Source organism: Opisthocomus hoazin, chromosome 1, assembly GCF_030867145.1.
Source record: "Opisthocomus hoazin isolate bOpiHoa1 chromosome 1, bOpiHoa1.hap1, whole genome shotgun sequence".
NCBI lineage: Eukaryota > Metazoa > Chordata > Aves > Opisthocomiformes > Opisthocomidae > Opisthocomus > Opisthocomus hoazin.
Window position 1 is genome coordinate 23,153,080 of NC_134414.1, and position 23,745 is coordinate 23,176,824.

Below are 23,745 nucleotides of genomic sequence, written 5' to 3' on the forward strand. Positions count from 1 at the left end.
AGATCCATCCCTCAATCTTGCTCCTTGTTAAATTGAATGGAAATTCTGCAGGTGACTTCAGTGGGATCAGAATTGACCCTTCAGCCACTAGCATGTTGCCCAGATATTTTAGCCACCTTTTCTGTAATATATATTGTCTAAATCTGTTTTCACTGACCTGTAAGACACTACAGATTGTTGTTAAAGGAAAGGGTAGAACACAAGAGGAAATAGTGTTTCTTTGGAATTTCACCATTAGTAAGTTTCTTTCCCCTTACATTTTCTTGTAAGATCAAAGATCAAACTACAATGATTAAGTACACAGTCAAGTAAATTTAAACCTACAGATCAAAATTATTCTCAAAATGTTCAAATACTTAAAAATACGCACTCAAGTTTACTTCTAAAAAGCATTTTTCCAACAAACTTAAGCTGATATCTAATAGTCTAAAATGCAGCATTGTACTTTATCCTATTGTTTGTCCACGGGCAATGTATGGGGCCACAATGTATTGAAATCATAATCCTTGCTTTCTGAAGAGAAATTGTTCTGTGTAATAATTTCTGAGGTGTGGTTTAAATTCCTGTCCTCCTCTAAGCAATTTCAGAAGTCATCTAAAATTATAATCAAACATGCTCAAACATATTTGTGGGCTTAAAAACATGGTATGATCATGGTCGGCAAACACTGGATAGAAGGTCAAACCGAACACTTCCTAACAGGTCAAGAGTAAAAAAAAAATACAGAAAGAGGAACCTCAAAAATCTATTACAGGGGTTACCTAAACTTTGCCCAGCCAAGGACCACATCAGCGATTTGCCATGGGCACAAAGGCTTCATTAAGTCGTGTTATGTGGAAGAGACTGTGTCACCTTTAATATGGCAAGTTGGTCCATAGAGATGACAGGCAATATGCCACCCTGATGTCTGCCATAGGGCTCGTAAGATATCAGAGGAAGAAAACAAGTCATTGCATCCACTCATGTAGAGCTTATGTGAAAAAGGGTGGAAGTGAAGGCAAGGGCAAGAGGGAGATGACAGCCAGGCACACGGGCACTAGGGGTATTAACACTTTTCTTAGATGAAAGTCAGCCTCAGGGCACATGACCAGCTACCATCACCACCTGTTATCTGTGCAGACCTCCCCTGTGGCTGCCCTTGGGAGATCTGCCATGGACATGAAAGAAAGCAGGATTGGTCCCCTGGCCCACGGGCTGCGCTTCGGCCACCCCTGACCTACTAGAAAATGTTGATATTTTTTCCCCACTACAACTCACAGAGTGCAAAAACAGCAAGCGTCAAAGTTTGAAGCCCAGGCCTTCCCACCCCTGCCAGGCCTGGCCTCGCCGGGCAGCTCCCCTGCCCAATCTGCCTTCCATCACCTGCTCCTCTGAGCAGAGCCGACCACGTTACACGGCCAGGTCATCTGACCTGGCTCTGCAGCTGCTCGACTTACTGGCCCTGCTCAAGCGCCGTGTGTCTGCGAGCAGCGGTGGCTCATGCATCTCCACGGTGGTGCAGGCAGCCGAGCCAGGCCGTTCCTCTGACAGCTCCTCCTCGCCCTCCACATCCCACTTGGTGCCGCTCGCCCCGCTGACGCTGGTGCTGCTGCTGCTGTTGGCTGCAGCAAGGGGCAGCCCAGCCGGTGGTGGGAGTAGCTCCAGTGGCTCTTCCTGCGAGGGAAGGGGATGCCGGACGCTGCTGGGGGTGGAGGACTCCGCCGAGCTGGAGGGCGCCTTCCCCTGTTGCTCTGCTGCCATGTTGACCCAGTTCTGCTCAGCCACCAGGGCATGGCTGTTGCTGTTGAAGTAGTTGATGATGGCTGGTGTGGGCGTGGGGATGGGGCTCGGGATGGTGATGGGGGTGGAGATGGGCGTGGGAGTCACAGCACGGTGCCTCTCCTCAGGAACTGGTGGAGCAACAGGGTAGCCGGCCATGGAGGCCGTGTTGGAGGGGGGCTGTGGCCTTGGAGCAGCTGCAGCATAGCATGGTGCCATGCTCACCGGGGCCAGCAGTGGTGTGACAGCACGGGTGTCAGGCAGAACAGGGGGTGGCGCGGCAGTCGTTACCACCACAGGTGATGCTGGTGGTGGCACGGCAACAGGTTTGGCCTCTCCTGTTACCATGACTGGTGTCATTGTTGCAACAGGCATCTCAAGGCTGTACCGGCTTGTCATGCCCTGCTTAAGCTTCTTCCACCCCAAGTGATACATCTCAAGCATGTTCAGCAGCAGGGAGACAGAGGCCACCACCAACATGAAGATGATGAAGATGGTCTTTTCAGTGGGCCTTGAGATGAAGCAGTCCACAGTGTGTGGGCAAGGTGCGCGGCTGCACTGGTAGACCGGCTTTAGCTCAAAGCCATATAGGAAGTACTGGCCCACAATGAAGCCCACCTCAAACAGTGTCTTGAAAACGATGTTGAAGACATAGGTACGGAGCAGGGCACCCCCAATACGGATTCTCCCACGTTCATCACGGATTGGGAGCTTCTCCTTCCCTCTTTTGCCAAGAGGATCCTTGACGTTACTGCTGCCTCCTCCACCACCACTGGCAGACGCTGCTGCACCTGGGTAGTTGCTGTCTTTGACGCTTCCCTTCTTTTTCAGCTCTTCTTTCTCTTTCCTCTTCTCCTCCATGCGTACGATGTGCAGCACATGGCCCAAGTAGATGAGAGTTGGAGTGGAGACAAAAATGATCTGCAGCACCCAGAAGCGGATGTGAGAAATGGGGAAGGCTTTGTCATAGCAAACATTTTCGCAACCAGGTTGCTGAGTGTTGCATGTAAAGTCTGACTGCTCGTCTCCCCAGACCTCCTCAGCAGCAGCCCCCAGCACCAGTATCCTGAAGATAAACAGTACCGTCAGCCAAACCTTGCCAATAACCGTGGAGTGCTCCTGCGCATTCTCTAACAGTCTCCCCAGAAAGCTCCAGTCACCCATTGTTTCAGATTTCTAACCTACAATAAGAACATCAGAGCAATTAGAGCAGTGTTTAAAGATCTTATAGTTACACAATGTCGGGGCAGAACAGATTGATCCTCTGCAAATGACATTTCTTAAGTGCACTTCCTTTTGCAGAATACTGCACACCCGTGTTAAGAACTACATAACCCTGTGACCATGCAGCCACGGGTTTTGGTGAGCACAAAAGCGGGATGTCTAGTGCTTTCATCTAGCCGATACAGGTGTAAGTGTCTATACACAACGACAGGCAAGAAGGACTCACAAACCAGAACTTCTACATGATTTAAATATTTAAAAAACATGACTTCTCTGTTTCCTCCACCCGAGATGTCTTTAGATGCCTATTTTTAGAAAAGAACAGACGGAAATCAGTTTAATTAAACAGAATATTCCTACATGTATCAGAGTGTGATACAAAGCTTGCCTAACTCTAATCATTTTACTGTTATCAGGACTCGTTACTCCAGCATTCAGGAGGTTAGTAATGTCCCAGGTCTCCCCTACTGTACAAACACAGAAAAATAATTACCCAGAATTATTTCTAAATTATGGACTTTAGGGTTTAATTTTGGAATGTGTACACCAACAACAAGCATGTTCTCAAAGCCTACTCATGTTTGAGTTTCTCAAAAAGAAAGAATTATTTTAATAACTTGAAATATTGGGAAGAATTAGAAATTCTGAGAGGAATGATGGAAAGGTTTCTATGCCATTTGCCCTACTGTCCTGCTAGATGGTGTTACTGAACCACATGTACTGCAACACCATTAAAAAAAACCCCACAAACAAAAAAACTCAGAAGCACTTCAGCAACTGTCCACAGAGATTTTTTTGGAAAAATGAAATTATGACCTTACTTCTCTGATAAACAACGGGTACACATTCTCAGTAGCTTACACCAATTCATGTACAATGGGCTTCCCATGTCCAATTCTAGGCAGTGACACAACTTCTGATTTGGAAAGGTTTAACGTACAAGAATTTTTTAAAGTCAGATTCCTCACAAGCTGCCTTCAATTGAGAAACAAGCTATTATCTGCTGGTATCACTTCTGTTATCCTTGGCCTGTTCCTAACTGGAATATACATAAGAATATTGGAATATATGTAAGAAGTACATTTCATTCTCCTAATGAACACACTTCTACATTTTGTATGTCAGCTGAAAACAAAATACAAAACTTTGCTTTCAGCTAACTTCAATACTTTCAGAAATACTTAGATCATAATTGTAATTCCGATACAACAATTCGCATGCAAAAAACACTATCAGAAAAGAATGGTTATCCTCTTGTTTAAAAATCTCGGAATAATTTATAACTGAATTACACGTCACTTTTTTTATTTTTACACTGATATGTCTTGTCCAAATAACCGTGTGTCTTACAATTCCCAAGAAGAAAAGGTGTTCATCATCACAGGTAGGAATTTACCACTGAGAAAATGCACTGTTCTCAGTATTATATTTACTGTGATTTCCTACAATGATGTCACTGTTTCTCCAGAGGAAGCATTTCCAAAGTCAGTACTAACTTCTTTCAGGCTTTTAGTTAAGGTAATTAATTAAAGTTATTTCAGTTACTTGTTTTTATAATTTGATTTTACTGTGAGGGAATGAAACACCTGTAACTGCAGAATAGTATATTTTTACACAAAAAGCAACAACACACCCAGTAGTATTTCGCATTTTTGTAAATCTTGCAATACTAATTCACTTTTTATCCCCACAAAGTTAATTCAATAAAAACCCCCTAAAAAAATAATCTTTGATATTCTACAAAACCACACTCCCTTTACTATAATTTAATTCTCTTTCCCAGCATAGCACAATAAACTGCAAATGACAGTATTAACAAAGAAATACTGATTTTGTGTAGTAACGTCCCCGGTCCTAAAATAATTTTTATCATTTTTTGGAAATATATTGATTTCTTTTAAGGAGTGTGTTTTTTCCCCTCTTGAAATAGGAACCCCAAACTGAGTAAATTTTGTTAGAATACTTTAAGTATTAATTTTTCAGGGAATAAAGAATTAATTTTGTGTATTTTTTACCCAAAACTATTTGAAGATATACTCAGTTTAGTTCCATCTTTGGACAGAACTAAACTATTGTTTGGGAATGTTCTCATTTTGAGTAGTAAAGATCATTACATAGGTACAGCAAAATAAATAATGTGATATTTGATGGATTAAAGTTTAGCATAACCCTAAATCCAGTATTTCATTCCTCTGCTATACTTAGCATTATTCTGTGCCTCTCAGTTCAGTTCTCTCTGCCTCAATCTTTGTTTTCTATCCAGATAAAGTAAAATAGGTAGCTCAGATAATGAGTAGTCAAAGTTCTGGTTTGTTCATTGTTACTAGTATTTGTAATAGAAAGTGTATTAGCAAAAGTTAGCACATTAAGTCTTCTTTAATTCAATAATCATGGTCTATTTTCAGCATGGCTGCCATTACCCTTACTTCCAGTGGCACAGAGGCCGCACAGTGTTCTTCATAAAGACAGATATCACATTTTATTGTTTAAAAAAAAAATGAATTCAATCTGCCCTCATGAAAAATCATAACCCCTGTGCTGTAAGGTGAACAGAGATAGCAATCTGGTTTTTTCCCCATAGGCACACTGTTGTGTATCTCTTACTGAGCTAAACAGGCGACACTGACTACAATGAAAGTAGGATTTTTTTGTGCTTTTCTGAAGAATTGTCTAGTGGTTAGCGGAAGAAGAAAAACAACTATTCGTAAAAAGCAAAGAAAAGGTGAAAAATAATACCATCTAATTTATTCTCATTCTCCATTCACTAATACTACTGAAGATGTTTTTTTTCTTCTTGCTGCAGGACAACAACGCCCAGGTTGAGATAATTCCGGACCAAAGATGTGACACAACCCATTTCTCAAAGGATACACTTTAAAACATTCTTCTAATGCTTACATTAATTAAAAGATTTATTTCTGTATATCAGAGTCAGAAAATTCATCCAGTACGCAAAGAAAAAGTGGTTAAGCAGTGATCAGATACTTCATAGCATTTTAACCATACAGTGATGAAAACCTCAGTGTTCATCTTAGTATCAATTGCAGCAATCATTGCCTTCACTACAAATGTGTGTTGCCCATAATACATAAATACAGGAAGGACATCACTTCCAAGGGCAACGCAAAGATATTTATCTGCACTGGCTGGAGGGTTCTCAGAAATCCAGGTCCTGTGTCTTTCTTCAGGGTCAATAGATTCTCCAGCGAGTAATTCTTAAAGCCAGTGTAACTCATCCAAAAATCACATCAACAATTTTAAAGGGGTGCCTTGATACAAATAATGATTAAATTACATCAAACAAAACCAGAGGGCTCACAGAATATTTGAGCTGTCACCATTAAGTTCAACAATACCTAAATCTAAATTTGAACAGCCACAACTCAGTATTTTAGCTGAGAACAATTCCAAGCTTGCTTTTGTAGTATTAAATAAACTTCAGCTGTACAGTACTACTCTCAGTGCTGCTGAAATACAGAGCTAGGCAATTGTTAAGCCCTAATCTTACATATGGATTGTGAAGGGAGTCATTTTTTCTTTCTGTGCTTGGAAAACATGCAGATTAAGAAAGTAATGAAACTTCTTCATCTGTATTTCATGACATTCATGCAGAAATACCCACTAGGGAGTGACAGAGAATCTTTCTCAGAAAGTAATCCAATTCAACGGTATGAAAAGCAAGGACTTCATGAATCTTGGGATCATTTAATAAGAACTGGAAGTCATATATTGTTTGGGTCACTTAGGAAATCATTTCTCTGAGACAAATATTGAAAAGTTGGCAGATCATAAAAACTGGCATGGCATTCTGTTTAAGAGTCAATGTTGTGCCATTAATTACTGACTTTAGTACATGCACACAGTTTGTGGATGCGAGGGGGGCGAGACAAAGAGAATACGCAAAGGAGAGAATAAATTTTAAAAGCTATGATATTATGTATATATCCCTCTACAGGAGAGAAATAATTATCATCTAGCATCTATAGACTTGCTAGTTACTATTTCTATTTCTCTTTCTGATGATGTCACCAAAAAAATTAATCACTATGTATCATGTGTGTGAAATACGGTATTTTAATTATTTATAATTTTCATAGAATCACAGAATGGTTTTATTTATAATTTTATTTGTACATGTATATGTTTATGTACTTATATAGACACATGCACACATACACAAACATAAATAACTACACAGCTAAGTTACACACACTACCAGATTATGACATCTGGTGTATTTATGATTTTATTATACTGGTATATCTAAAAAATGTCCCTTAGCAATTATTTAGAAACTTAATATGTCCTTGTCTGACTAAAATTTCTTAAACTCAGTCCACATTTTCTTTCACTTCTTGTGACAGTCTAAAATCTTGGGATTTAGGTTTTTATCTTTGAAATTACCTAGATTTTGCAAACCAGTATGAGAAAAAAATGCAAATACAAACCAGTATGAGAAACTCATACTGGTTTCAGACTCATGTATTATCACTTTCACTGCATTTCAAACTCTTGTTAAAAATTCATCCCTTAGATGATGTTGTTATTACCTTAAACTTACTTTAACGCTATGAAGCCTCTCCCTTAAATCCCAGGCAAAATTTCTCTTGACTTCTTGACTTCACTTAATCTGTGAGTGAAAGTGTGGCCTGAGCAAAGGAAAACTGCAAGAAGTGCAGGGCTGAGCCCAGGAGGAGAACTTCACCCCACCTGTTAAACTCCTTGTCCCCTGGCATAACAAACCTTTGCTCCAATTTTCTACTCGCAGGAAAAAAAACAGGAACAAAAAGTAACCCCTTTTCTCCCCTAGAATACTCCACTGCCATCTTAGAGCTCTACGTTGGAATTAAAAGACAGTGACTTACCAATAAAACTCTGAAAGGTGTGAAGGGTGTGGAGCTACCAGGGGACTACGGAATCGCTGTCAAACACGAGGGCGACAGTCCCTACATCCCGAGTGAGTGAAGCATGAATGAGACAGGTCTGTCAGATGTCCACATACGATCAGCCACACGGATCTAAAAACTGCACAGTAAGGAGTGTCCCGCCCCCCGCCGCAGATACACAAAGGAAAGACAAGCCTTTCTGGCGTTCAAAGACTCAAGACCCTTTTTCACTGCAGAGAAGCAGGTACCCCAACAGATAGGAATCAGTCTCAGGGGACTTCAGGCAAGTTAAAGTAACTGCAAGGGAGATGGTGCTATAGACCTTGTTCAAAGTATGTTTTTGTCTTATGGGAACCATTAAATCTTCTTCTAGTTTAATTCTAAAATGTTCCAGTAGGATTTTCCCTTTTCCCTTTAAATTTCCCTTAGAGAGAAACTCTAGTAGCTCTGGCTACTCAGTTCAACTCCTTCTTCCTATCTGTGCCAGTGTCTCTAAGACCTAACACACACTCAGGATTCCCAGTAAATCCTAGGTTTATGTGATTTCTTCAGTGTGTCAGGGACAAACCCAAATACTTGTCTGATACTCTTTTTGCCTACAGGAAAAAAAAAAACAAACAACTTTTCTTGTTTATAACATTAACAAACTTTTGCCTAATCAAGCTATAAATATCTTCCAAAGAATATTTATTCATCTCAAATACTTTGCATCCCTTGAGAGAACAAGCAAGTTACTGGTATGTTTTTAGTAACTCTCAGACCAAAGATGTAACCAGAGTGAGGTAAAACCCTGGTCAATGCAGGGAGGCCACCCAGCTGTTTTTCTCGCTGTCAGGAGAAAGTGTTGGTAAGAGCCAGGTAACTCAGAACTCACCTCAAGAAACCCCAGAACCATCTTGGGTTGCACTCGTTAACACCATCATTCTGTGCGGCACCGCTTACAAGGCTAAAAGGAATTCTGGCTCTGCTTTATATTTAGGATTTAACTTCACTCCCAGTGTAAAACTGGCTTGAAATGCACACCAATGTTCAAATGTTCATGGCGACCCTTAAAGAAGAAATCACACACCCTACAAGTGCACGCTTGGGTGAGCAACGGCCACAACAATCCCGGATACAAATGGTACGTGGTGCTTCCCCCTCCACCGCGTTTTCTGAGGTGTTTTGTGAGGTGTGGACGCTTCTCCCTGCCACGCCGGGCTCAGTTCAGCCAGCACCGCTGCCTGCCGACGGTACCCTCGGGCAGGAGCAGCGGACGCCCACACCACGGACCACCGAGGACGAGCTTAACGCAGTAAGTCCCTCTCTGCTACTCCTCCTCAGGACGATGCGCAGCCCTCGGCCTCGCCCTGCCCTTCCCCGGCGCCCAGCCCGGGGCCGAGGGGCACGGCAAGCGGGCGGAGGCCCCCGGCCGGCTCCCGACCCCCCTCCCCGGGCGCCCTGCAGCCGGCTGCCGAGCGGCACACCCCAGGGCCGCGCTACTTACGCTTGGCGGGAGGAAGGCTGTTTTAAGAAGCAAAAGCTTAACTCGGTCAGAAGAGTCCAGACAGCATTGGCGCATAGCTCATTTAACGGGACGGGGGGGGGAAGAACAAGAAGCCCCCGAACTTCGCTCGGGCTGTGGAACAGAGCGGCGGAGGTGGGAGCAGGGGGGCGCGGCGGGACGCGCCGGGAGGCCGGTGCCCAGCTCGCTACCTGCTGCCCCGGCTGGCAACGCGGCCCGCCGCCTGCCCACAGCCCCCCGGCGGCCGGGGACCTCTGACGGCCTCCGCTGCCGGCATCGGGCACCCGTCCCTCCCCCTCTCCCCTCCCCTCCCCTCGCCCGCCTCCCACAGCTTCTCCTCAGCCGGGAAGCTCCGAGCGGAGCGGCCGGGGGGGGCTCGCCCTCCTCTCCCCGGCTTTTAAAGAGCTGTCGCTGTGCAGATCATCCATCCGCCTCCGCGGGCCAGGGTGGGATTTCCTGAGAAATAAACAGCTTCTTCGTCCGAAAGGATAAAAGCGTAGCAAACCCCTCCCCGGCGGGGTTTCCGCCCGCCTGACGGGGCTCCGCTCGGGAGCCGCCACCTGCACGCTTCTCCCCTCAGAAGCGGCGGTCCCGGCCGCCCGGGGGGCGCTCGGTAACCGGGGACACGGCTGCCGCACCTTGCCGGCCCTGGCAGAGGGGTCGGCGGTCCGGCGGCCCCCGCCCGGCGCGGGGCTGCGGCCGGGAAAGCCGCGTCCCACCCGGCCTCGCCCGCCTTCAGCACGCGCTCCCTCACGGGGCGCAGCAGCGCCGCCCGGCGGCGGCCCCGCGCGCCTCTCGCCCCTCGCGCGCCGGCCGTTGGCGGGCTCGTAACGGCTCGCCGGGGCCGGCCGGCTGCCGCGGAGAGCTGCCGTACGGTTCCCTTACCGCCCGTAAGGCCTTTCGTCCGTGAGGTGTTAGATACACCTTAAAGCAAAAATTAAAGAAAAAAATCCCAAACAACAAAAAGCTCTTCATAAAAAGGAAGGTTTTTTTCCTCAGAGGAGGTAAACTTTGCGGCTGCCACCTACGTGTCCCGTATACAGGGCCCCAAAGGGCTGCCAGCCCCGTGAACCGGGCTGCTGCATGGGCGGCAGCTGCTGCCCTCCGGCTGAGATGGACCCTCTGGTTCTCAGAGCGAAGGCGGCATCGCATCAGCTCCGTCAAGACACTTGTCGAATTTTATAAATGACAAGCCAGGGTCTTCAAAGTTTGAGAGCCCACACCTAGGACTGAGCCAGCGGTAAGAAACGAAGGCATTATGGATAATTTTTCTGAAAAGTTTCTTCCCACAGGCTCTCGTCAGTCAAGATGAGCTGTCAAGCTGTTGTGCGCAGACCCTTTGAAAAACCACATCAGCTGCAACTGTTTTCAAAACAATGATTTAAAGTTGGGTCTTGATATTTCCCGTATTGGTATTCAAAAATATTGCCATCACCTATATTTTGGTTAGGCTTTTCTGTGTACTTTAGCATTGCCCTGAGGAAGGAAAACATTAGACGGAATGACTTAAAGTGGCATGACGACTCTTCAGCAATAACGTATGGGTTTTGGGTTTCTGTTGATAGCTACTGGACAGTCAGAGAGCTGAAAACTTTACCACACCAGGTCATTCCCAAGGCTTTCTGTTGCTCTACTCAGTAAAAACACCATCAAAGAGAAATTCTGAAATGCTTTGAGGAGCTGTGTGTAGCAGAGGACTGGTGACAAACGGAAATAGACCATCCCCATGTTCATGCATCCTGGCAACACCTGGTTGCTCCCTGTAAATCTTTCAGCTAAAAACACTAGGGAGGAAGAACTCTATTGACCTAACGACTAGTGGTGGCACAAGGACAAATGACTCTATTAAGAGATGGCTGATATATCTGAAACACTGAGCTGCCACGATTGTAAGTGTAGTAGTATCACAGTGCGGATCCTGAAGCAGCGCGGCATGGGAGGCTGTGTTAGGGTGTGGGAGGGAATCCCAGCAGCCCCAGTAACTCCTGACATTATAACTTCCTTCACGCAGTGAAGTCACTCAGCTCATCAGATCAGCTGAAGGGCAGGAGGTTTGTTTTCAGGGAAAGGTAGAGAGAGATCTGTCACTTTCAACCATCTGTCCATCTGCAGGAAGCACTGGGTGTTTCCATGATGGCTTTTTCAGTCTCTGGAAGGTTTCAAGTGGTATTTCCCAACATCTGTACAAAATGGCCTTGACACCTTTTTGTAAGAAAAATATTCTTACCCAGGAGAGCAGTGAGGTTCTAGAGCAGCGTTTACATACTGCTGCAGAAGGTTTTTAACATAGAATTCAATAAATTTCAAATTTATAAATATTATTCAAATGACTAATCTGATGCAGTGCCTGCCTACCATGGGACTACAGCCACCAGCTAACAATTTCAAAGAAACTGGTACAAAGAAAGAAGATCAAAAATAGATACCAAGCTTTATGAAATGATAAAAAGATCTCGTAAGTTAAGGAGATATATCTTGATCTTAGTCTGAACCTGAGTTGCTGCTCAGCAAGAAAAATGGACCTTTTTCAGATCAGTGTTGATCCAAAAGAGTGTCTTCCCTCATGCTGTTTCTAATTTAAGCATCTATTTTGAAGTACAGAAGAGGACCACTCCTGCCATAACTGTGCATCCAAGCACAGTTTAGTGGAAGGACCCCTAAACCGCGGTACATGTCGTTAGTCGTACAGAAGCCACGCAAAGAGGTACATGGCTCGGCAGTGCGCACAGCAGTTCTGTCCACACAGTCAGCCTGAGAAAAGAGCTACAAATGCCCTCAGCTCAGCTTGTTGCGTGCGGCACTGCGTGGTGTGGCAATAGAAAGCATTGCGCTTGATATGCCGCTGCCCTACAGAAGATGGCACTAAAGATATTTAAATGCTGAGAAGGGGTACTGCTACCGCAGGAGGCACAGTTTGAACCAAGGATTTAAGTCTCCTTCTCTAGTTGTTTTCTACGTGGATGAAAAATTTTAGAACTAATTAATAAATAAAATGGTAATAAAAAAGACTGAATTAGTAGTTTAATCTCGTATTATACAATAATTATTATTATTGTCCCAATTAGCGATTAGTGTTCTGTTAGACACTACTGACAAGGCCGTCAGAGAATAGCATATTAACAAGTAGGAACTGGTGACATGAAGAATTATTCTTATTTCTAGTTTGTAAGAAGAGTTATTGTTACTTCTAGTTTATAGGAACAGAGGCACAGGAAGACTTAAGGACTCGTCCTACTTTATGTGGCTCTGAGAGTGGCACTGAGATCCTAGGATGGCATTTTACCCACCAGAACAGGCTTCCTCTCGAAAGCCTTTTAGAAACTGCAGAAAGTCTCCTAATACAACAAAAAAACCCAGATGCCTCCGGGATATGTAGCAGTGAGATGCTGTCAGGTCATCTTCATGGAAGCAGAAGCTCCACGTGAGATGTAGCAGAGGAAGAACTATAACTGTACAAGCCAGGCATCTGTTAGGAGGAAGAATCAAAAAAGAGAGACACAGGACATGCAGAATCCTAAGAGGAATGATGCTTTTTGTCATTCTGTCACTGTGTGATGCTCTTTTTTCCACACTACTGGCAGAAATATGAAGAAATAAAAATACTGATATTTGAAATACATTCATGCCTGCCACAAGCCTTGCAGACAGCTAACTGAGCTGAAAACAAATCAAAACGCAGAGTTCAAACAGTTCTTCTGCTGAGTTAGTGAGTTAAATCAACTCATACAAAGGTTGAGGGGAGATTCGTCGCAGCAAGGGAGAAGATGGCCAGTAGGTGAGAAGCAGGGCCAGTAGAGAGGAGCAGAGAGCAGGGAAGGGTACAGCGGCAAAAGAGGGAAAAGGCAGCAAGACTTTTGACTTTCTAGCAGCAGTCACTTATGGAAATGCAGCCAGAGGCTGTGGTTTGAAATTACAGTGTGTGTAGCAGTAAATACAACTTAACATGTTGCCATCTCCTCCACCCCTTCCACTAACTCCCCACAGCTCTCCTTGCCCAACACCATGGCCTACTGCCCCACAGTCACGTCAGCATGAAAGTTCATGTGGCCTCCCTGTAAGCCAGATCAAGGAATTGATCCAGCTAAAAAACAATCCAGCAAAGCAAAACATTTGTTTCTTCATCAGCTACAACAGTCGGCCAATCCAGTGCTGAGCACAGCTGTGCAAACAACTGTGCTGGCACGGTAAAGGTCCTGGAGTGGAGGCACTGTGTTGAGTGGGGCGGGAGAGAGACACAGGCAGGATAAGAATGGACAGGAAGGGATGACATCAGTGTTAATACCTTAAACTAGTACTACCAGCAAACAACTCTTAGTGCCAAACCACAACCAAAGCTCCTGAACAGCAATGTTCTTTTTTATTGTATTCAGGATAGGAGCAAACACGGTATGTTTTACCAGGAATATACCTTGCTGACATGGATGATGAATCTGTAAAGGCCTCCAGTATTGGGTACCTTCCACAGAAAGGAACAGCAATAGATATCTTGCTTTGCAATAGAAAAACAAGCTCATGTGCAGGAAAATTTCTCTACAAAATTCGAACTGCTGCACAATGTCTGCCTTTGAAATGAAAGAAACCAGTAACACAAAATGGCATGCTATTGCTGTGAAACTGCACCTGGACGCAGACTAGGCTTCGGTGAACTCTACCAATGTTTGCATATATAGTCAACTGGGCAGCAAAACTGAAAATTGATCTGGGTTTCAGTCTTCCTCCTGTTGGGAGGAGTGCCTATTTTGTGAGACACAAAACAGAGGCAGAAGGAGCTTTCTACTCACAGTGATAAGGAGAAAAAAAAAATCCATCACCAACTTCATTTATATTAATTATATTAATTACAATTTTATTTACTCTCAATGCCACCTCATATGCTTTGTCAGGTGGAATGTATCATTACAATTGCTAAAAGCAGAAAGGAACTATGCTGACAGAGATCATGCTGGATAGGCCCTGCACTGACAAGTAGAATTGAATTTATGTGAAAAAGATTTTGATTCGGCAGCTGAGCTTTGGCTCAGCAAAAGGAACCTGTACAACTGACTCAGCTGGAGTCCCCTTCCTCATGGATTTTAGAAGTTCCCTCTGTCCTAGAGCAGAGTCCTATACCTAGACCATCCTCAACAGATGTTGGGCTGAGTTGCCATTTAACAATCTTCAATGATGGAAAGTCTGTTATCCAACTCAATGCTTACCCCTCTTCGCAGAGAGGTTTTTGCGGTGACTAGCCCACATCTCATTGCAACTTAAGCCTATTATTTCTTGTCCTGTTGCCAGTGGATGTAAAGAGCAACATCTTCATCTTCTTTGGCATAATCTTTTACATATTTGAAGAGTGCTGTTGGGTTGGGTCTTTCCTCAGACTTTTCCAGGCCAACTCATTTCTTTCAGGCTTTCCTCACAGGTTCTGTGTTTTAGACATTTGGTCGTATATTATTCCTGACTCCTGGATTTCTGCAGCTGAGAAATGGGCTTTTTGGACAGATCGTGCCCCAAAGCATGGTCCAGATAAGGACTTTCAGATCCTAACAAGAGTAGAGACATTATTTCAAACATCCTAGTTTTGACAAACCTTTAATGCATACCAGTATGATATTCTTCCAAACCAACGTTATTGACTCATATTCCACTGATGATTTACTACAAACTCCATCTCTTCTCTATGAAACTGTTCTTTGGTTCAGAACAGATCTCCATCCTACATTTCTGCAAGTGCTTACTGTTTCACAATAGTAGCATTTAGTCCTTCCTAACACCTCAAGCTTCTTTTGTTAAACCATTTCTCCTGGTGATAAAGATCAGATTGAATTCTAAGCCTATCTTCCCACGTACCTGCAGCTCCTCCCAGCTGCATACATGTTATCCAATTTGGTGGATCCTTACACTCTGACAATGAGTCGTTAATAACTATATTACTGGTATACACAAAAGCTTTTAGCACGGCAGAGGCAGAAATTATTCCTGACAAATCATGTTGCAATGTCTCAGTCTTCTATCAGATAACAGTGAGATAATGGTTTAGTCAGTTTGTTCTTCTGTGTCTGTGTGCACATGTGTGTGGGTAAGTGTATAGATTGTTTTTGGTTATTTGTGCTGGAGGAATTGTGGAAGCTGTTTAAATTGTATGTTAAACATTCAGTCCTTGGAAAGGATGGAACACCTAGGGCAGAGACATGACTAACCATAAGCAGACATTACACTAATGATGCAATATACAATAGGTTTGAAATCTTTACCACATAATAATTATAAAATATTTTTTTCTGGCACCTGTTGCAATGATCTTAACAAACAATGCTTGAGTAAACTGTTCTACTCCCTGTGACCATGACACAGTTGTCACCTGTATCTTTCAGTTGGGGAAAACTCAGAAACAATGAGATTCAAGGTTAACTCTGTGTACTAGGACTGCTATAATACTTTCAAATCAAGTGAAAGAAGTCTTGTGACAAAAGAAGTGTTGATAGTTGGATACCAAACAGATAGCAAGATTTCAGGTCACCCCATCAAAAGAAGGTGCAACATTCCTGCTAATCTGTGGATCACTTAGAGGTGTGGGAGGAATTTTTATGTGTTGCCTTAAAGACTGAACCTCAGTAGGAAATGATCTGCAAAACTCTTATAAAACAAATTTCATGATCCCAACTTCAACAGTTTTAAGTCTGCTATTGTCCCTCCAGCTGACAAGCCTGCATTACCGTAATTGCTACGACAACAGAAAAGATACACCTTGCCTAACCAAGTAATCCTGCCCAGCCCAGCTTGGCCACGGAAAAATAGCACCTGCTTCAGTCCAGTGTGACTGCATTGGCACACCACAGTGTGTATGATCCTGGCTACTGTGCCAGGCTATGAGTGAAATGATGGTTCTTAACAGCACGCAGAATGTACACTGCTGTTCGAAACATTCACCCACAACCTGCAGTGATTCATCGCTCAGCTGTGTAAGCTCTCCATCAGTTCACTCAAAACATAGTTCCCTAAACTGTATGTCATATTGATACCACATCACTCCTTTACCAGAAAGGTTCATGAAGCTTCTGGCTACCCGGTGGTATCCTTGGAGATGATATTTTTTCGTAGGTGGCTTATTCAAATACAATGGATTGAGCACGGAGCAGGCAGATGTAAAACAATCATTGAGTTATGAGTGATTTAGCGGGCAGAAAAAGGGAGCATGTAAGTGCAATTACGTGGTCAGTTCTGAGGCTGAATTCCATCGTAGTACTGGGGGACCAACCATAGCAGTGGCAAGCTATGTTCTCAAAGGTGGAAAGTGGGAGATATGATGTTTCCTCAGCTGGGCCTGACAATTAAACCTTAATACATTTCCAAACTTAGATTATAAAAACTTTTTTTGGTGGCTAAGAAGGCTTAGAGAGAAAATACCCAGATCAGAACTGGGCCGACTTTACAGAAGAGAAATATATGCTGTGAAAGAAGATGACAATGACAAGCTGGGTTGGTCAGATGGGGAAAAAAGTACCTCCCGAACTATCTTGAAGATCATTACCATTAGTCTTAGCTCATTAAGCCTCAGAGTTACCATCACTCTTGACACTGTCTACAAACAGGTTCGAATGACTGTATAGATAGTAAGATGGTGAAAATCCGGAGAAACCTGTAATTAACACACAGGGTAGTGGCTGTCCTGAATATCAGAACAGGCGACCACAAAATACAGTGCACTTCTTTGAGTGTGATTTTGTTGCCTGGTAAAACACATTAGCCTAAGTTGCAGGGGAGGGAATTACAATTAGGGAAAAAAAGATTCGTCTTCACCAAGTCGAGTTTGTAGTAAAGTGCTCTTAGCTGTTGCTTGCTTCCTGCAGTACACTTTTTAAAAAATAAAGCAACTTTTAATGGTGATGTTATTTTTAATTGAACCTCCATGGTACAGGAGTGCTCTTCTCTGTATGGGCCATATCATCTGTCTTTCGTATTCTTGCTGTCAGATAGGAAATAACACAATACATTGGCTCATGATAACTGTAAAATATCTGAAGGATTTTTTAATTTTATTTTTGTCCAAGAAAAACTTTAACAAAGGTACTTCTATCTCCAGAAGTCATAACTACAGATTTGTACTTCTGAATTCCTTTTAGTCTTTTTCACATGGGAGTTTGGGTTTTTTTCTCTAGCTGGGTCTACGAGTTAATAGTGAACTTTGCTTCTCTTCCTGCCTCCTGCTTTCTGACAAACATGTTTGTAGTTTTGGTTTCAAGGTTCTGGATGAAAGTTTAGCTTGATGAAGTCAACGGTGAATTCCTCTGGTGATTTCAATCATGGTGTAATTCTAGCCAGTCCCACTCCCACGGTTCCCAGTTCTGATACCACATTATTTGACACTTTATATCCTGGCTACGCTGGACACTATGGAATCAGCCTCTTTTACAGTCATGACTTCAGATTTGCTGCTTCCATTTTCAACACTCTTGCAGCCTTCATTCTGAGAAGAGCCTAGGAACCAAGTGCCACACTTCTAGTGTATTTCAGGAAAGAACACACACACAATTCCAAGACAGCATTGTATTTTAATCTGTATGAAATCCATTTGCAGGAGGTCTACAATGCAATGCAGCGCACGCAGAAAGCGGTGTAATTCCTATGTTCTTATGAAGTATCTGGACTCTTTTTTCCCCCTAAAAAACAGCTATTTAGTCAAATTTAATATACACAGAAAATAAATCTCAGACAGTAAATATGTCCTGGTAGAGCTATTATCACCTGATGCAGAAGTTCTGGATCAAAAGCCGTTTCTTGGCCACTGCCAGACACTTTCCCTATTTATATCTTTTTTCCTCTGTATGATAATCTAGTTGCCAAACTGCTGGTTGAAGATAACCTCCTAGTGTTAGTGTTACCAGTTTTGGTGGGTCTCATTCAAGTTCCAGTTAAACTCAAAGTCAGGCTGGGAAAACAAACTCTCTTCCGCATAGAGAGAGGGTTATTTATCACCACACTTTTCCAGATGTAGCTCTGCTACTACAAGGCTGACTTAGGCAGCACGTTTGATTTCTAGAAGGGGTCACATATGTGACCTTCTACTATCAGCTCATGAAATCTGCAGGCAATGTAGTCAATTGACCAACCTGCAGCAGAAGACTAAAATCCTTACAGTAGCCCTTGGCTATTAAATGTAGCACTGGTGTATACATTTTCCATTATGGTAAATAGATTTTCATTAGGCACGTTAGGTAACACACAGCACGTACAAGTAAAACAGAAAACAGACACCACAAGACTGCTTTAATTATAATTTCAGAAAAAAACATTAAAATCCTGCTGTTACAAAAGAAGTGTAATACTAGAGCACTGTGAGTGTAGATAGTTTGTTCTTTTCATACTTGTACACGGAACAATGCAGGAACTTTACCAAGCACAAACCTGATACGTGCCAAGCTTTGTTCTTTAGAGTTGAATTAAGGATGCTTTCACTGTCCAAGTTTCCAGTTCAGCTCATTATTAATCACTTTCCATCTTTCTGTTCATGCTTGTGAGGAAGGTGTTTTTACGTTTTTCTTGCTCTCCTCTTAGAGGACAGATTTCCACCTGCAGTCAAGTTGTAACACTGCATGTAGCTCACAAGCAACGGGAGCTTGCTTATACTCTGCTTCCAGTGCACAGTGAGGGGTCATGGGTCTTAATTAATGCAGCTTTGTGTACTCCAACAGTGATAAACTTAAATGTACAATAAGAGATGGATGCAGATAGAGAAGCTGAGATAACACTAATCCATGTCGGGGAATAGCCAGTTATTAAAGCTAAGGAGGAGAAATAGGCAGTTTTCTAGAAGCAGGTTCAATGGGCAGGTACTTGGGAGACAAACTGTGCTGCTGTATGTGCTGGTGTAGCTGCTTAGGACAGGCATAAAACACATTTTGAGACTACTTTGGAGAGACAAGACCAGACTGACTCGTACTACACAATTCACAGCACAGCAATGTGCACTTTAAGAAAAGTATCAAGTTCCTCGTCACTTCTGATTGGGTCCCTTTGCTATTTTAGCTCTGCACGCTGTCTATAATTCCTGCTAGACCTACTGTAAGAAGAGGAGGGGTGATTTGGTCTCACAGTGGGGAATGTCAGATTGGGAGTGGTTTGATGGACTCACTTGAAGGGTAGCTCAGATAGGGGGAAAGTTCTATGAAGAAGTTGTGCAGGTTGGATAGGAAAAAGGGACTGATGGAAGGAGCACTGGTAGGTGCAATCTACTGTATACCATGCTGTAAGTGTCAAAGCACTTCTTTTGGCTAACAAACAGAATGAAACAAAGCAATTTTTCTTGGCTTTTACTGAAAAAAAAAACAACCCCAAAAACTTTTACAGGTACACAGCTGAAGGGGTCACAGTCAGGCATTAAAGTCTCTTCATCAAATACAATATACTGTATGGAGATTCTTCACAAAGTGTTGGGGGAGAACAAGAGGAGGAAGAAAGTTGCACTGCTCCCACCTGCTCAAAGGCAACAATCCTTTTTTTCACCTCACCAAGAGAATGAAAAAACAAGCTTCATTCCTCCCACCACTGCAGCCCCTGTGAGTGGAGGGAGGCAGCACTGACCTACTGACATTCACAAGCAGTTGCAAGTGGCCACCCCAAACCCTGCAGATGCTCCTCAGTGCAGGTGAGGAGATAAAAAGATAAAAACCATTGCTGGTGCCCAGCAGAGCTGACAGCATGCATTGCCATGGAGTACCTGTGTTCCAGAGGCCCTTTCCTTGCTTCCAGAACACTTAGAGAGAACAGAACATCTGCTACAAACACAGTCACCACCCTGTCTTCTTCCCTTTCACAAGCCATAAGTCCCCCCCAAAAACCCTTCACCCCACTTTTGACCAAAACCCTTTGTTATTGGCTTGCCTCTGAAGCTGACAGAGTGTGTTTGTGATACCTGGCTCTTCCCTGGGCACTACAAACTTCTCTGGGCCTTTCCACTCCCACTTTTTGAAAAGTGACTCTGTCCCAACAACAGGATCCCAGCAGTAGGCAGACTTGGACAAGCTGCTGCCAGAAGGCTGCTCTATTTTGTGGATGCAGGAATACTGAATTAGGTCATGATCTTTAAAACTTGCCTCAGTGGCAGCTTCCCAGGGAGGCTATCATTTCTAAAACATGTATGAATTTCATTTTTATCCTTTTCCTCAAGTGTGAAAATATTGCTGATTGTTTTCTGACACCTAAGAAAGTTTGAGGGAAATAGGGAGCTCAGAAATCCTGAAACTGGGGAATTATTTTAAAACCGTTGTTTTCCTGGATTCTTTCATGCAGATTTTTAACACTAGGTAACACAACTCAGCCAGATTCAACATCATGCAGATTCCAGACACGGCAAGCATGAAAATAGTAAAAGTGGTTTTCTCAGTGGGCCGAGACACAAAACAGTCCACAGTGTTGGGGCAGGGCCATGCATTGCACTTCACCAGGCGAGGCATCTGGTACCCATCGTACATGTAATAGAATACATACATGAAGACTGCTTCAAAGACGATCCTGAAGAAGATGCTGCTGGTGTACGTCCACCACAGGGGGCCCCGAATGTGAATCTTCTCATTTTTCAGCTCTTCAATATTAATTTTCTCACCATTTCTGAGCCGCCTTTTCTTCTCGTGCCTGGTGTAAGCTACGTGCATGGCCACCAGCAGCGCAGGTGTAGAAACAAAGATCAGCTGCAGGGCCCAGAGTCTGATGTGAGAGATGGGGAAAAAGTGATCATAGCAAACATTTCTGCACCCAGGCTGAAGCGTGTTGCAGACAAAATCTTGTTGTTCATCTCCCCAGACTCTCTCTGCAGCCACAACCAGGATCATGATACGGAAAATGAACAGGACTGTGAGCCATATCTTCCCAATACTGGTTGAGTGTTTATTTACGCCTCCTAAAACGGTCTGCAGACTTCCCCAGTCCATCTTTTCTGTGTCCTTTTACCTGCAGGATGACATAATACACCAAACAGTTTTCAAAGGATAAAGAATCAACTCAAGACCATCTACGAATGAGAGGACTTCCTAGCACTCACTCAAGAGTCACAGGCAAATGCAAGTCACTTTCATTAACGTCACCCAAACGTTTATGGATTCAAACAGCTTATTAAACTCTCTCCCTCCCTGTCTTTATGATGGGACAAGCAGGAAGTAAGTTACACCTTCAAATACATTTCCCCTGTGCATCCTCTATGGCCTCCTTCCCTTTCTCAAGATATTTCCCTTTCTGTGGTTGATTCTGGTCAGCATTTTGCCTCTCTATGTGTTTCCCAAAGCAACAGAAATTACTACCACTGCATGTGTTAAGACCGTATCTGGATGAAGTGGAGACTTCTCTAGTAGTCGTCATAGGATTTATTTGCCAACGCCACAGCCCTAGAAGGCTGGTCTGGTGCTTTCTTTGCCTCCAAGGTAAGTATGACTTGGCCTTCCTCAGCAGAAGCCCTCACTCCTCCCAGACGCCTCCAGCAGCCCTCCGAGGCTTTCTGCTGAAGCTCAGACTTGTCCGTTTCTTGGCAGGCCCTTCATCTCACAAGTACAGCATCTGAGTTTGCCAACACTGCTGAGAAGCCTCAGGACAGCTCTGTCAGGACTGCATGCATATACAGCACAAAACAACAGGCAGAGGAAGATACTGCAGAGCCTGCCCTGCCACATCCACTGCTATCTCATCCAGAAGGGAGACAAGCAGAGCCATAGACTTGGGAGGAAAAAGCCCTCAGCTAAAGAGTTTATGCTGATTTTCTAGATGCTATCACACCCCAGCAGAATAAACAGGAGGATAAACTTCAGAAAAGCTCCATTTCAACTTTTCTCCTACTCTTGAAAACTAAAATCCACGCTCTTTGCCAGTTTGAAAGTTAAATATAAGTTTTGCTGAAGTCAGAATTCAGTCTCGGGGCTCAGCTTTCACTGCTGGCAGCCATTTGGAAACTATCATTGAATCGGACAAAGCACTCTGAAACCAGAGCTGGGAACTTGCATAGCTGGTCCATCGCCTTTGGGGGCCAGGGCTCAACTTGGCTGTGTGGGAGAGTGACACCGGCCGCGGGCAAGAGCTCCGTCCCCTCTTGGCGCAGGCTGCGTGCGGTGGGGAGAGCATGGCACCTTGCAACACCACATTGGCCAAAGTTTTCAAAATCTCTCATTCCCACATAACAGAGGAAAAAAGTAAATTCTTTACCCTGGTGTAGTTACAACACAACTAAAGGACTAACGTGCCCCGACACATATCCCTGGTACGAGGGCCCAGCCTGTACACACAAGCCTTGAGGCGAGAGGGAGAGGTCAGATTTACTGTGAGGAGGAAAGGTGAAATTGGGTAAGTAAAAAAAAAAAAAAAAAACCAACTTTGAGAAGGTGTCTGGAATTCCTTAGACTTCTCATGTTTTGTCTCTGCTGAAACTGGCAGCCTTTTTACGCAAAGTTTTACACTCACCCGGACTCCGGGCTATGATCGGATGCCTGCATCCTTCTGTTAAGAATGTCCCGCTGTCTGCTGCACAGCCACTGAGACAAAGTCAGCGAAACCTTCACAAGCGGCTAACCAGGACTGAAGGAAAGCGCTCGAAGCGTACATCCCCGCGGGACGAACAACCCGGGCTCCACGCGTGGACTCACACCGCAGTTCTCAACCAGCGCTGCAAGTCTGGGAGGGGGGGACGGACAACCGACATTCCCCCCGGCTCATCTGCCACGGCAGAAACGCTGCAGCCGGCTGTGGGGACCGAGCGAATCCGCCGGCACGCTCACCCCGCCAGCCATTCACTGCAACCCACTGGAAACCCCCACTCGGCGGTCACAGCCAGCTCCCAGTGTCTCGTCCTGTCCCCCTGGCCCCGCGCAGAGCTTTGCCCCGCTCAGCTCCCCAGCGGCCGGAGCGCTGGGGCGGGCGCGGAGCCTCCCGCAGCGGGAGCCGCCCGGCCCCTGCCCGCCCAGCCCCACGCACGGCGGCCTCGGCGGAGGGGCGGGCCGGGCCGGGTCCGCTCCCGGCCCCGCGGGGGACGCCCCGGGGCCGGGCCCCGCTTCGGTCTCCCCACACGGACCGCGACCCGCCCGGAGCCGCTCCGGACCCTCACCTGGCGCCGCTCGGCAGCGCACCCGGGACGCGACCGCCGCGCTGCTCCGCTCCCGGGTCCTCCGGTGCCCGCGGAGCGGCCGGTCCCCGCCTCGCCGGCCCACAGCTGGAAGGTCCCCTCCCCGTCCACCTGCCGCCGCTTTTAACCCGCCCCGGGGAGGCGGTGGGCAGCCCGGGGCGGGGCCGGGGCGGGGTGCGGCAGCCCCCGGTGCCCCCCGCGGGCTGGTCCGCGGCGTCCTCGCCCAGTCCCGAGCGCCGGGCGGGGTGCGCTCCGCGGTCCTGCGCCGGGGCTGGTGGCCGAGCGCTGGCAGA

At 45.0% G+C, this 23,745-nt stretch overlaps 2 protein-coding genes across 2 annotated transcripts; both read right to left on the reverse strand.

Moving 5' to 3' along the window:
• Positions 1 to 1,323: 1,323 nt before the first annotated feature.
• Positions 1,324 to 20,878, reverse strand: GJA3 (gap junction protein alpha 3). The gene is made up of 2 exons (XM_009943193.2): positions 20,842 to 20,878; positions 1,324 to 2,939 (listed from the first exon to the last, which is right to left on the reverse strand). Exon 2 carries the CDS (start codon positions 2,920 to 2,922, stop codon positions 1,390 to 1,392), a length of 1,533 nt encoding a protein of 510 aa, XP_009941495.2. The 5' UTR covers positions 2,923 to 2,939; positions 20,842 to 20,878; the 3' UTR covers positions 1,324 to 1,389.
• Positions 17,959 to 23,534, reverse strand: GJB2 (gap junction protein beta 2). Its single transcript, XM_075418903.1, has 2 exons — positions 23,435 to 23,534; positions 17,959 to 21,300 (listed from the first exon to the last, which is right to left on the reverse strand). The coding sequence occupies exon 2, from the start codon at positions 21,279 to 21,281 to the stop codon at positions 20,604 to 20,606; it is 678 nt and encodes a 225-aa protein (XP_075275018.1). The 5' UTR covers positions 21,282 to 21,300; positions 23,435 to 23,534; the 3' UTR covers positions 17,959 to 20,603.
• Positions 23,535 to 23,745: the final 211 nt, after the last annotated feature.